At 47.0% G+C, this 14746-nt stretch overlaps 1 protein-coding gene across 12 annotated transcripts in view; it reads right to left on the bottom strand.

Annotated features, from left to right (window-relative positions):
- CCDC57 (coiled-coil domain containing 57) overlaps positions 1–14746 on the bottom strand; it is a 114561-nt gene that overhangs the window by 98944 nt on the left and 871 nt on the right. For 11 of the 12 annotated variants that reach the window (XR_006341360.1, XR_006341355.1, XR_006341359.1 and 8 more), the window contains exon 2: positions 1225–1639. Coding sequence is in view for 6 of the 12 variants with exons in the window: in XM_043905139.1 (XP_043761074.1) it covers positions 1225–1639 (415 nt within the window). In the remaining 6 variants the exon portion in view is untranslated. Of the gene's footprint in view, positions 1–1224; positions 1640–3473; positions 3529–14746 lie in introns of those variants that run through there. The other variant, XM_043905140.1, reaches the window with a different exon arrangement.

The following is a 14746-nucleotide window of genomic DNA, read 5'->3' as shown; positions in this document are numbered from 1 at the left end:
TCAAAAAGACACACGCACCCCAATGTTCATTGCAATACTATTTACGATAGTCAGGACACAGAAGCAACCTAAATGTACATCAACAGCGGAAGAGGCAGGGAATTCGCTGGTGGTCCAGTGATGAAGACTCTACGCTTCCAATGCAGGCGGTGCGGGTTCAATCCCTGATTGGGGAACTAAAATTCCACAATGCTGGATGGTGCAGCTAAAAAGTAAAAAATTTTTAAAAATGACAAAAAACCAACCAAGCAAAAAAATGTCAGAGAAACAGATAAAGAAGTGGTATGTATATACAGTGTAATATTACTCAGTCATAAAAATGAACGACACTGGGTCATTTGTAGAGACATGGATGGACCTAGAGACTGTAACAGAGAGTGAAATAAGTCAGAAACAGAAAAGCAAGTAACATACATTAACATTACATGTGGAATCTAGAAAAATGGTAAAAATGATTTTATTTGCAAAGATGAAATAGAGACACAGACGTAGAGAACAAACATATGAATACCAAGGGGGGAAGCGGAGGGAGCAGGGTGAATTGGGAGATTGGGATTGACTGTACATACACTACTGATACTACGTATAAGATATCTAATGAGAGCCTACTGTATAGCACAGGGAACCCTACTCAGAGCTCTGTAGTAACCTAAATGAGAAGGAAATTAAAAAAAATATATACATACACACACACACACACATTCACTTTGTGGTACAGTAGAAACTAACAACACTGTAAAACAACTATACTACAATAAAAATTTTTTAAATTTTTTTATATATTATTTGTGTGAAAAGTACTATAAAGCAATTACAACACAGTAGTACTACTACTACGCCCACCTCAGATGCCCACCTAAGTGCCTGCTGCCACCAAGGCAGGAGCATGCTCTGACTAGTTACCAGCTGTACCTGGACTAACTTTGTTGGACTTACAAACAGGCCCTCAGAATAGAATATCATTCATATGTAGAGGATTTACTATAATTATAAACTCAAATATGTTTTATTACAATAATTCAGATTTGCAACTCATGGAAAAAATTTCAAATAGTTAAACCAGCCTCCACTAATTTCAGCTGCACTGGGTGGGACCCAGAAAAAAACATCCAGGTATGGCCGTGCCTGCCTTCCTGTGACAAACACTGAGCAGGTGGGAGCCCGGCAGCCCTATGGGGAAGGAGGCCAGTGGAGGGCAGGGGCGTGGGGTCCGCTGGCCCTCACCTGTGGACCCGCTCCAGCTCCAGGCGGTGTTCCTGCAGCCTCTGCTGGTACTGCCGCTGCAGGTCCTCCAGCCGTCGGGTCTCGCTGGCCAGCGCCTGCTTCAGCTTGGCCACTTCGATCTTGAGCTCGCTCACCTCGGCCTGCCTGGCCTCCTCCAGCCCTCGGGCCTGGGCGAACGCGGCGTCGTAGCGCTCCAGCTCCCGGTCCCGCTCTTCCAGCACCTGCAGGTTGTAGATAAAGTCCTCCCGCAGGCGCCGCAGCTTCCCCTGAGCCTCCTCCAGTCGGCTCTGTGTGTCCTGCAGAGCCGCCTCCTGCATCTGGGTGCGCTGGGCCTGCAGCGCTCGCCACTCCTCCTCCTTGCGAGCCAGCAGGGCATTCAGGTCCTGCTCCAAGGGTGGGGGCATCATGTCAGCAACTGCAGCAAAGAGAAGGCAGGCATTGAGTTCACTGCTAGGAAACCTGTGCTCCACAACGCCCAACGCAGGTCCCCACCTAAGTGCCTGCTGCCACCAAAGCAGGAGGATGCTCTGACTAGTTACCAGCTGTCTGGTCACACCCTGGATTCTGGCGAGCCAAAGACAGCTCCCCTAGGGCCCAACAGGGCAAAGACACACAGGCCCAGACTCCAAAGGCTCTTTCTACCCTCTCCTCACCCGGCAGTAGACGGAACACACAGGAAGTGCAGGATCACAGAGGGAAGAGAAGGAAAGACAGGGACTGCTGCCTGCTCACTTACAAGGGCTAGGTGTTTTAAAATAGTTTCATGAAGTGCTCTCTTTTGCAAATAAAAACCCGAGGCTGCTCCGGCTGGCCCCACATGGCTCCGGAGAGCCAGTGCCCCTTCCCACCCCTATGCTCTACTCCTGGAGCTGGAATGAAGCTCTGGAGATCCACCACCCAGAAGCATGCTCCTCTGCCCTTGGGTCCAGTCCATTGTGCACAGACATGTTTTTAAAAACACAATAAAGTGCTAGAAAAAAATGGGAAAAAATACATAATACATCACTCCAATTTTTTTAATTGTTAGGTTCAAAAGCATATAACCACTTTGTCAAATTTCCAACAAGTGTCTGCAGATCTCTTGTTTCCCATGTCCACTGAGGATGCCCACACATGGGGCAGGGCCGCCGAGAGCTGCTCCCCACCCGGGCACCTCCATGACTGTCCTGGTCCCAGCACCGGCGGAGATGGGGTAGATTTTCACGTGCAAAACCACTTGTGGGGGCGTGGAGTGGGGATGGAGTGGGAGTGTTATCTCCCTGGTTGACTTATGCAGTGAGTCTGAGGCCGTGGGTCAGGCCCCACCAGCTACACAGCAGGCCCAAAGGGATGTAGGCTGGCCCAGGTGCCATGAGCATCTTCTTGGACAGAGGGTGGAATGTGAGTGATGCCTGGCTCTGAGAGGGCTTTTCCAGGAAGGTCAGGGGGGTGTGAGACAGGCATCTGGCAGTAACTTCTGTGTATCATTGTCCCCAAAGCATCTAAAATGTCTGCTTCATTTTAAGTGGGTCTTTTTTTAAGATGAAAAGACATACGGTCCCAGGCTATCTCAACCCACAGGGTCAATACACATTCACAGAATTCCTCCTGGACAGAGGGATATTGCTAACAGGAACAGGATTTCAGGGGCCTGTGAAGACACCCTGCGGGTTGTGAAGGTTCCATGTACCCCTCCCCTGAGAGGTACCAGCAGCATTAATACTGGTCTCCCTTGGTCAAAGTAAAGCAAATATCCACAGGCAAACTCAGAAACAAGAACAAGAGAATCCGAGGGTCATTTTTTTTGTTTTTAAGCATTACATTGCCAGTAAACACTCCCTGAACCAGAAAGAACACTACTTTTTTTTAGAGACGTGAAGTTCATTTCACTCCTGAAATTACTAACAAAAACCAACAACAGTTCTACCATGAACCCTTACTTTCCAAAATTCAGTGGAGGTAAGAAATGGACAAAATTTTCATGTTGTACAAGGCTTTGATGGCATCAGGTTTATTGTGATGGAATGCTTTGAGGGACCTCAACTCAGACTCCTGCAGAGTTGCTGCCACCAGCACTGTGGAAGCAGATAGCCCTGTGTCCTCAGACAGCCCAAGTCTTGCTTAGTTTATGAGTGGTGAACCCTTTGCCCTGTGAAAGGTGATCACTAATAGTACAACACATAAAACTCTAGAGGAAGACAACAAAAAACCTAAAGACAAGTCCATATACACCCCACCAAAAAATTATCTATTGTAATCAAAATTATTACTATAACATCCTGGTTCAGTTCAGTCGCTCAGTCGTGTCCAACTCTTTGCGACCCCATGAATCGCAGCACGCCAGGCCTCCCGGTCCATCACCAACTCCCAGGGTTTACTCAAACTCATGCCCATCGAGTCAGTGATGCCATCCAGCCATCTCATCCTCTGTCGTCCCCTTCTCCTCCTGCCCCCAATCCCTCCCAGCATCAGGGTCTTTTCCAATGAGTCAACTCTTCGCATGAGGTGGCCAAAGTATTGGAGTTTCAGCTTCAGCATCAGTCCTTCCAATGAACACCCAGGACTGATCTTCTTTAGGATGCACTGGATGGATCTCCGTGCAGTCCAAGGGACTCTCAAGAGTCTTCTCCAACACCATAGTTCAAAAGCATCAATTTTACAGTGCTCAGCTTTCTTCACAGTGCAACTCTCACATCCATACATGACTACTGGAAAAACCATAGCCTTGACCAGACGGACCTTTGTTGACAAAGTAATGTCTCTGCTTTTTAATATCCTATCTAGGTTGGTCATAACTTTCCTTTCAAGGAGTAAGCGTCTTTTAATCCCATGGCTGCGGTCACCATCTGCAGTGATTTTGGAGCCCAGAAAAATAGTCTGACACTGTTTCCACTGTCTCCCCATCTATTTCCCATGAGGTGATGGGACCAGATGCCATGATCTTAGTTTTCTGAATGTTAAGCTTTAAGCCAACTTTTTCACTCTCCTCTTTCACTTTCATCAAGAGGCTCTTTAGTTCACCTACACTTTCTGCCATAAGGGTGGTGTCATCTGCATATCTGAGGTTATTGATATTTCTCCTGGAAATCTTGATTCCAGCTTGTGCTTCTTCCAGCCCAGCGTTTCTCATGATGTACTTTGCATATAAGTTAAATAAGCAGGGTGACAATATACAGCCTTGACGTACTCCTTTTCCTATTTGGAACCAGTCTGTTGTTCCATGTCCAGTTCTAACTGTTGCTTCCTGTCCTGCATACAGGTTTCTCAAGAGGCAGGTCAGGTGGTCTGGTATTCCCATCTCCTTCAGAATTTTCCACAGTTTATTGTGATCCACACAGTCCAAGGCTTTGGCATAGTCAATAAAGCAGAAATAGATGTTTTTCTGGAACTCTCTTGCTTTTTCAATGATCCAGCAGATGTTGGCAATTTGATCTCTGGTTCCTCTGCCTTTTCTAAAACCAGCTTGAACATCTGGAAGTTCTCGGTTCACGTATTGCCGAAGGCTGGCTTGGAGAATTTTGAGCATTACCTTACTAGCGTGTGAGATGAGCGCAATTGTGCGGTAGTTTGAGCATTCTTTGGCATTGCCTTTCTTCAGGATTGGAATGAAAACTGACCTTCTCCAGTCCTGTGACTATTGCTGAGTATTCCAAATTTGCTGGCATATTGAGTATAGCACTTTCACAGCATCATCTTTCAGGATTTGAAATAGCTCAACTGGAATTCCATCACACCCACTAGCTTTGTTTGTCGTGATGCTTTCTAAGGCCCACCTGACTTCACATTCCAGGATGTCTGGCTCTAGGTCAGTGATCACACCATTGTGATTATCTGGGTTGTGAAGATCTTTTTTGTATAGTTCTTCTGTGTATTCTTGCCACCTCTTCTTAATATCTTCTGCTTCTGTTAGGTCCCTACCATTTCTGTCCTTTATTGAGCCCATTTTGGCATGAAATGTTCCCTTGGTATCTCTAATTTTCTTGAAGAAAAGAAAAACATCCTGGTAGCAATATGGGGAAAAAAAAAGTAAAGGAGAAATTGTCAGAATGGTCCGGGTTTGTATTTAGACTCCCAAAATACTCCCTCAGGACTAAAGAAACAGCAAGGGTGTGTTTTCTGGAAGATGTGTGCTGTGTGCTGGGCTACCCCAGCGGACAGTGGGAAAATGAAACAAGCTTTCTAGATATTTGTTTCTCTGAGCTGAGCACAACAGTAGTCAGAACACAGAAAAATAAAATAAGAAAACACAACGTGAAGCACATTAGGATTGGGCGAGAAAGGCCAGGTAATTGTTAAGTATGAAGGGCAGCTTGTTAAAAGGCAAAGCACAAAGGAAGACAGGATCCATCACTGGATTTGCATCTTTCATATGGAAAAAGTAAGGCGATCTCCCAGGTGAAGCCACTGGCATTTGTTAGATCTAGACAAATTCCTTATGTAGCTCTTTTGTAAGGGCAACGAATTGTGCAGGGCAGGGTCTGGCAAGTTTTGTTCCTTTTCGGGCCAGTCAGTAAATATTTGGGACTTTGTGGGTCACAGGGTCTCTATGGAAATGCCTTAACTCTGCATGAAAGCAGCTAAAGAAGACAGAAAATGGGTAGGCTGAGTTTGGCCCACAGGTCTGCTGTGCTGACCCCCTGAACCTTACACAGGAGATGCTCTTATCAGCAACTGTGTGACAAATACTATCGTTTCTTAAGACTGGTCACGGTACCCCTAATCCTCAGGGGTCTGAGAAGAGCTCACTTCAGACACAAACATCCTTCCCCAACTCTTGCCTGGTGTCCACTGGGGGTGTGGGCCAGGCTCACGAAGGGGAAGAGACATAGGCACTTCCAGCCCAGCCAGTCTCAGGGTGACCACACCAGAGAGGAGGCACAGAGGGGAGTCCCCACCCCGCCCCACAGGGAGAGGGCACAGGCACGAGAGGCTGGGAGAGCAGGAAGAGATCGCAGGGCCCTGTGATGCTGTGATAGAGTAACAGATGTAAACACTGGTCTTCATCCATGGTTCCTGGCATCAGGCTCCTAAAACCCTTATTTCCTAAATGACAGGAGCTAAACAGGTATCTTTAGTTATACTGAGTTTTTGTTCCTAGTTCGTAAAAAAACTCGGGGTGAAACGATGTCTCCCATTATTCATAACAAACCTCTTTCAACCACACCTGAGTCAGTTAATGAAGAGAGTTTGGAAAGCCCTTGGATAACCAATGAATGAGGGCTGGTTGCCAGCGGAACTAACCACAGGATTAGAGGGTTGGAACTTGCAACTCCACCTTCCAACTTTTAGGGAGCGGAGAGGAGCTGGAGACTGAATGGTTTAATGGCTACCAATGTTACCAATGGCTAATGGTTTAATCAGCCTGTATAATCTTGTCAGGATTGTCAAAATCCTGCCAGATGGGCCTCCCACCCATGATCTGCACAGGACTGCCAAACAATCTAGGCACTAGTGCGTTTCTTTGAAGGAGGTTACTCAACCAAAAGACATCTTCCAAACCCAAATACTCAAAACCTAAAACCTGTCTCTTTGCTACAAAACAAAACTAAGCACCAAATCTCAGCAGCACCTTCCTGGGGAGATTCAGGGGCCAGTCCTTGGAAAAACCAGACCAAGCAGCTGCTCAGACTTGTCCACAGTCTTTTAGGACCGGCAAAGGGCCGACAAGCCACAGGCAAAAAGTCCCTCTGGACTTAACCTCCTGGCTGGCAACTAGGTTCGTTTTGCCCCCATACAACAAAACTCCCTTGGACAAAGAGGTTTGCAGTCTTTATTTGCAAGACAGTCAAGCAATGGATTTCAAATCCACCTTCCCAGAGGCAAGCGGCTTGGGGTATTTATGAGCTCAGGAATAAAGAAGCAGGGGGGTCAGAGGTGTGGGGAGCATGAGGCAAGGTGACTGAGAAACAGGACTTCCCTGGTGGTCCAGTGGCTAAGACTCTGTGCTCCCAATGCAGGGTGCCTAGGTTCAATCCCTGGACAGGGAACTAGATTCTGCAAGCAATGACTAAGACTCAGTGCAGTCAAATAAGTAAATATTAAAAAGAAGAAGATTGGTAATCGATCTTCACTGTTATCCTAGTTATTATTATCCACAGTATCCCAGTTACATACTAGGATAACAGGCCTCTGCATGTTTTCATAAGTTTATTTTAAATTCATTAACTCATGTGGCTGCATGAGGTTTTAGTTGCGACATGCAGGGTATTTTATTGCGGGGTGTGGACTTCTCTCGAGTTGTGGTGCACAGGCTCCAGAGCATGCGGGCTCAGTAGTTTCATGGACCAGGGACCAGACCCTCAGGGAAGCCCCCCTCTGCACGTTTTGAGGGTGGGGTTTTCGACTCTCCGATGTCAAAAGGTCACCAGGCAGACATTCCTACTTGTCCTGTTGGAGGGTCAGCAATCCTATCCAGTCTTAACTGGCTCAGCTCAAACTAGATACAGCTGACCCCAAGTCCCGGAAAACAACTCAGGCAAACATTGTTTAGGTTACGTGTTGCTGGCAGGATATCCAAGTCTTAAAACTACCTTGATCAGTGAAGGCAGGTGAATGGGCTTGACTAATTATTATGTATGGTTTCAAAAGCACCCATAAAAACCCCTGAACCACCAGATTTGGAGAGCTTCTAGGCTGGTGAAGGTGTGGAGACATGGAGGGCAGTATGCTGCGAGAGAGGGGGTGGGAGCTCCCAGCCCCTCCCGCCCACCTCGTCCTCTTCCATCTGGCCGCTCAGAGTTGTGTCCACTTACAATAAACTGGTGATCTAGTAAGTGAACACTTCCCGGAGTTCTGTGAGCTGCTCTAGCTGTTCAGTATTACTGAACCTGAGGAGAGGGGTCCTGCCCTGATTCAGAGCAGCCGGGAGAAGCACAGACGACAACCTGGACTTGCCACAGGCATCCCGTGGGGCCGGCAGCTAGTGTGGAGACTGAGTAAAATGTAAGACGTCCACTAGGTGTATGCTGATAATGCTTGGCGGAGGAAGCACCCCCTGACGAGTGGCATCAGGGAGGAAGCAGGCCTTCTGACTGTGAGAGCAGGGAAGGACGGAGGATGAACTTGGAAGCAAGAGTCCTGATAGCGCTGTTCTAACCAGCGACAGCGTGGTGGCCTCCCCACAGGGCTCTGGAGCAGAGGAGAGCTCCGGCCTCCACGCCTTCTCCAGCTAGGCAGTCTCACTCTACCCACAGGCACCTGATGGAAACCCCTGGGCCTGCCACCTTTGATTCTGTATGCCCCTGCCCCCACAGCCCTCAGCTTGTCATTGGCACCCCACCTCCATCAAGCTGCCCAAGCTAAACATCTGGAACTAGCCTGTATTTCCTGCTCTCATCCTCCAGGCCGCCCTTCAGCCACCATCATCTCTCACCTGGAGCCTCAATGACTCGACCCTGAACTGGCTCCTCTGCTACATACTTGCCCTTTTTTTTTTTTTCCCATACTTGCCCTTTTATGGCCACCAAAGGGATGGGTTAGGAAAAAAAAAGCCTTCCCTCCCCACCACACACACAAGGGCTTCCTGTTCCTGAGTCCGCTTACAACACCTGGATCACCACATTCAGGGCTGGGGGGTGCCTAATGGTCCTTGTCAGTCAGCTACCCCCTGCCTGGAAACCGGCATGTAGGCTCCTTCCTGTCCCTGAGACCAACTCAAGTGTCACTCCAGGAAATCCTCCCGCATCTTCAACCAAACCTGGTGCAAGGATGTAGCCCTATTCACATTCAAAGTCTCCGCTTGGCACTTATCAGGAGATGGTGTTTACTGCTTATGTGTCATTCTTTCCTACATGCTCCACATGGTATCCCATACTTGGAACTCCAGCACACAGGAGGCACTCAAAAGTATGTACTAAATAACTAAATGGAAAAAAATTATCCCAGGACAATCATAAACTGGGGCTCTGGGGCTAGAGCAGAGGAACTGGGGGAAGGCAGGTATCTCTGCTCCCCCGGGCCCTTCCAAACCCTTCTTCCTCCTGCTCCAAAGGCTCGGCTTCCTTAAAGTGCCCACAGCCCTGTGCGCTCCACCACAGAGGACAGCCCTGTATCCACTGAGGTGCCTGGCCCACCTCTGAGACCCTGTCCACGGTTTCCCCCACTCCAACATACCCTAGTCCCCCACACTTGGATCGCCAGCCCTCACCCTTCAGCTCCGGTCACTCTAGATTGACAATAACTTGAGCTTTACATGTATTACTGGAGGTATCAATGAACTACAGGAAAACCGACATTCACTTTAACAAGTTTTGAATTCAGTAAAAAACTGGAGTTACTGGCTTCAAGTTCAGTCAGGTGCCAAGTATTTCCCCCATCCAGACAGCTGAGGGGATTCCCCAAGTATGTCCTGCTGAATGTCCCAGGTACCCTGTTCTGTACCCCAATTCCTGGCACACTGAAGGAGAGAACAAATGCTTGCTTCTATTCCATGCAGGATGTATATCATTATAGCCAGAGAAACATGACATTAAGTAATGTAAAATTCTCACAGACATAGCAAACTTTCTTAAATCCATTCATTTATTCAACAAGTACTTATTCAGTGTTCACTACTTCTCAGGTGCTGTTTCACCTGCTGGAGACACAGGGGCCAGGTCCCCACCCCAACGAGTTGTCATCCTTGCTGGGACAAGACAGAGAGGCACAGGAACACAGAGAGGAGCAGGTAACTTCTGGGAGTGGCTGGAGGCCCCGCCCAGAGGAAATGGCAGGAAGTGGCTCCGCTAAGCCTTCAGGAGGCTCACATCCTGCTCAGCTGTGGCCCCTGCCCTGGTGCAGGGTACCCAGGACCACTGGGAAACCAGCGTTCCGGCAGGTCAGGCTGGCCACCAAGTTCAGGCAAAGTCCAGTGTGAGATAACAAGGCGACTCGGTGACCTCCAAAATTTCAGGTTCACCCACACTAATTGGACGTCTAATGGCTGGCCCCTTGCAAACCCCAACATGTGCACAAACCCGACTGCCTATGGTGGGGCTGTGTGACTGCGGGCTGGTGGGTGGCCTCGTGAGTTCTGGGGTCTGGCACAGAACTCACTTGTCAACAGAAATCATGCATTCAAGGGCCACCCACATACCTGTGCACAATCACAGGCAAAGAATCAGTTTTTAAGCAAATATACAACTTTAAATGATGCCGATGCTACTGTGATCGTTGATGAAGTGCCCGTGAGTCATCACTATGGTTCTTTATGGAGACAGCAGGCTGAGGTCTGTGAAGTCAACGGGGGTCCCTCTTCTGAGGACTCCCATAGGCTTGCCTCTTAAATGTACCAATAGCACAGCCACCCCTGGGAATTATGCTTCTAGTATAGAAATCTGATCATGTGATACTGTGCCCATGGCACATGGCCTTGTTGAAAAAAAAAAGTTCAACCTGTTTGGCACAGTATATGAAGACATCTAGGGGGTGTCCCTGGTGGCTCAGTGGTAAAGAATCTGCCTGCCAAAGCAAGAGACACAGATACGATCCCTGATCCGGAAAGATCCCACATGCCTCAGAGCAACTAAGCCTGTGTGCCACAACTACTGAGTCTGCTCTAGAGCCAGCGAGTCACAACAGCTGAGTCCACGTGCCGCAATTGATGAAGCCAGTGTGTCCTAGAGCCCATCCTCCACAACAAGAGAAGCCACTGCGATGAGGAGCTTGCACACTGCAACTAGAGAGTGGCCCCGGCTCTCTGCAACCAGAGAAAAGCCCGAGCAGCAGTGAAAACCCAGCACAGCCAAAAAATAAATAAAATTATCTTTTAAAAAAGACCCCTAGGATGGGGGCTAGCCCACCTTGCCCACTACAGCTCCCTCTGGACCTCCAGCTGATCCCCAGAAAGGAACCAGCTTCTACTGTGTATGTTCCACTGCACCCCGACATGCCCGGCACTCGTGCTCCTTTCCTTCCCACTCCAACACAGACAGCCTGCCCTGCTTCCGTTATAAATCCTAAAAGCCCTGAGGCTGAGATTAACAGCTTTTATTAAACACCAGATTCCAAATCAAGACCCAGTCTGTCTGTCAGCCAGCAGGCATCCACAGCAAGCACCCAGTTTCTGGGAGGGGCCAAACAAAACTGGCGAAAGCGGAAGGTGGTAGGTGGGAAGTCCACTGTCAACTCAGCTTGGCTCGTAGCACTCACGGTCTTCGAAGAGAACCAGTGGGCTCAGCGGGGCTAGGCTAGGTTGTCTCATCACTCGGATGTTCTCATCTGTAAAATGCTGAACTTTCTAAACTTTTTTTTTTTTTTAATCTAAAGAGGATTAATCTGTCAGTTCTAAAAGGCACTTGGAAACCCCTGGGTCTTAGGAAGATGGAAATTACTCTTCATGAAAGCCTTGGTTTCCCAAACATGGAAAATTTGCAGGCTGCAGACAGAAGCAGCAGAAGTCCCATCTGGAAGAACACCTCAGTCCTGAGTGAGCTGGAATGCACCCCTGGTGCATTGACACTGCCACAGACTAAACAGTAGATAGTGTGGAAGAACTTGGGCACTCACTCACTCTCTTACCCAAAACCTAGCAGTGGTCTGCAGCGGTTGACCCTGACTATGCAGGACCATCCTTGTCAGATCAAAGGGGCCAGCAAGAAAAAGGCTCAGAAGTCAGCATGTCCAGGTAGTGAGAGACTCGGAGGTGTCTCTTCACGGATAACAACAGAGAAAGGGCTGTGAGGAGGACCCATGGCCAAGCATCTCCTGACAGCCGGTATCATACTTAAAAGAGTTTGGGACAAAGGATGAGTCCTAAGGAATTATGAAAAGGAGCTCCATGGAAGAGAAAGAGCTTTCCAAGCCAAGTGGGCTCTGCAGAGGGGCCTGCCCTGTCCTGCTCTGCCCTGGCAGGGCCCCACCTCTCTGGCATGCTGCCTGCTGGGATTGCAAGCCAGATGTATAGGGCAGGAGCCTGGGAGAATGATTCTGTCCTTGCCAATCTCAGCCCTTGCCAAGATGACCAAGTCATCAGAGCAAAGCACATCCAAGTCAGAGAGGAACTCACAGGCTACTCGATTGCAGACATGACAATGGAACTAATAATACTTTTGTTCATCTGATTAAAAACTTGGAGCAACTGTTTTGGAATAAATATTGACAAGTACTTAACTGAAAATACATTGCATGACCTCAATAAAACCTAAGCAGTTGCAAAATCTAAAAGTTACAACAAAAGGCCGTTTGTAAAGGCTCAAAGTCAGAAACAGAATGTTGTCTTACTGGTGCTCTGTAAATATATTTAATAAACCCAAATCTATGAAACATATTTGCGGGATTTGAAAGAAAGTCCAGAGGTGGCTCATTTCTGTATTCGGGACAGAGGACTCAAGGCTGGCACCCTCTGGAACCCCCGAGTGAACAAAGCTCAGTACAGGTGATCATTAAGGGCATCAAGAGGGTGAAAATTACAGGCCTATGACTCCTGTCTTTCACTGACTGCCAGATAGTACCCACAACCATTTGTAAAACCTGAGGTGAGAGAAGAGCAGCAGATGGATCTTAATTCCATCCTGGTACTTGCTGGGGATGAGGGATATTGCTAAAGTGAGGAGAATATAGCGCTTTTTTATACTCCGAATTTACAGCTGCCAAATTCCCATGCCTCCCCCACCCCACCCAAAAAAGCAAATAAATGATCAAATAGGAGATAAGTTGAACAGCCTTGTAGTTAAGAGCTGATAATCTGCTCATACTTTTAGAACCACATAAATGTTTCAGATACCAAGACTTAAAATCAATAAGGACTTGGGAATTCTCTGGTGGTACAGCAGTTAGGACTCTGTGCTTTCACCGAGGGCCCAGGTTCAATCCCTGGTTGGGGAACTAAGATCCCACAAACTGCACAGCACGGGAGGGGGGGGGCGGTGGGGGGCAGTTGTGGGGGTGGGGGGGCGGTGGGTAGGGGTGGAATCAATAAGGACTCAAAGTGAAATATAATCAGAAACAAATAAACCTAACTTTATTACAAATAACATAAATACACTAAGGCGACTTTGTAAAATAGATTCTGACTATATATTAAAAGAAAAAATAAAAAACTAGCACATGCAAATATACTCTACTTAAGTAGGTTTGTTTTTCACAGAAATATAGCTTGGCAATACTGAAACTATACGTAGTCTAGGATTGAGCAAAAAGGTGAACATACTGAGGACAATAGGGCTTCCCCTATGGCTCAGCAGTAAAGAATCCACCTGCGAGTGCAGGAGATGTAGGTCCGATCCTTGGGTGGAGAAGATCCCCTGGAGAAGGAAATGGCAACCCACTCTAGTATTCTGGCCTAGAGAATTCCACAGACAGAGCATCCTGGTGGGCTACAGTCCCTGGGGTTGCAAAGAGTCAGACATGACTCGGGGACAAAGGCCAGACCAGACTGAGACAACGGGAGCCAGAGTTAGAGAGTAAAAAGGAATGTATTAATAGAAAGAACCCTGTGGTGAGACTGAAATTGGAGGTACCAATATAAACTCAGTTTTTAATATATACACAGATGTATGGATATAGAAATAGATACAGATGTATAGGGGGTACACAAATTAATGTTTCCTAGTGCTGCCCATTGAGAAAGCCAAAAAGTAATAACCCTCCAGTAGCAATAAGCATACCTCCAAAGATCTTGGTTTCTAAAAAAAAAAAAATCTTCTAAATTAAAAGGAACTAACACTCCTTAGAGAAATTTCTGATTCGAGGTTAGGTCAAGGAAAGCACAAGATTGAGTCCAGAATATCCTATGGTACCAGATAATAAGGAAGTGCTCAAAATGTTGAGGATAGGCTAAAAAGGACACAGAAGCTAACCTGAATGGGCCAAATTTGCATAACAGAGCAACAAAATAAATGATAGTAATGAACTTCTGTGTGTGCATGCTCAGTCTTGTGTGATTCTTGGCAACCCCATCGACTGTAGCCGGCCAGGGTCCTCTGTCCATGGAATTTTCCAGGCAAGAATACTGGAGTGGGTTGCCATTTCCTGCCCCAGGGGATCTTCCTGACCCAGGGATTGAACCCCCATCTCTCATGTCTCATGCATTGGCAGACAGATTCTTTACCACTGAGTCACCTTGGAAGCCCTTAGTAATGGTCTATAACCTATGAAATAGAATTAAAATGTCTATGCCAAGATAAATAACTGAATAAATTAAAATATGGAAGGTTCTTCCTTACAGTAGAATTACAACTTAAAAAGTAAAAATAATGGAAATGAAAAAATCACTCTGTGGCAAAAGCAACCCTTACAATTGTTTCAGAAAATGCTCACTTCTGGATGATAAAATTAGTGATTGGCAGTATGGTTATAAACAATATATTCACACACTTTCAAACTAACTAACTCCCCATGGGAAAAATGGTAACTCAGTGATGGAAACACCTTATAGATTATCTCCTAACAAAAACGACTAAAGTTAGTGTCAGCAGTAATGGGACAAATCGACATTATACGACTCCTGATAAGATGCAGAAAAAAACACAATTTCACAGGTAAGGTTTTTCTTACCAAAAATGCCTAACTTAAAAGTAATCGTAAGGGAACATCAGATAAACCCAAACTGAGGGGCATTCTACAA

The sequence above is a fragment of the Cervus elaphus genome, chromosome 5 (genome assembly GCF_910594005.1).
Source record: "Cervus elaphus chromosome 5, mCerEla1.1, whole genome shotgun sequence".
NCBI classification, from domain to species: domain Eukaryota; kingdom Metazoa; phylum Chordata; class Mammalia; order Artiodactyla; family Cervidae; genus Cervus; species Cervus elaphus.
This window is presented reverse-complemented; position numbering and strand designations above follow the sequence as displayed.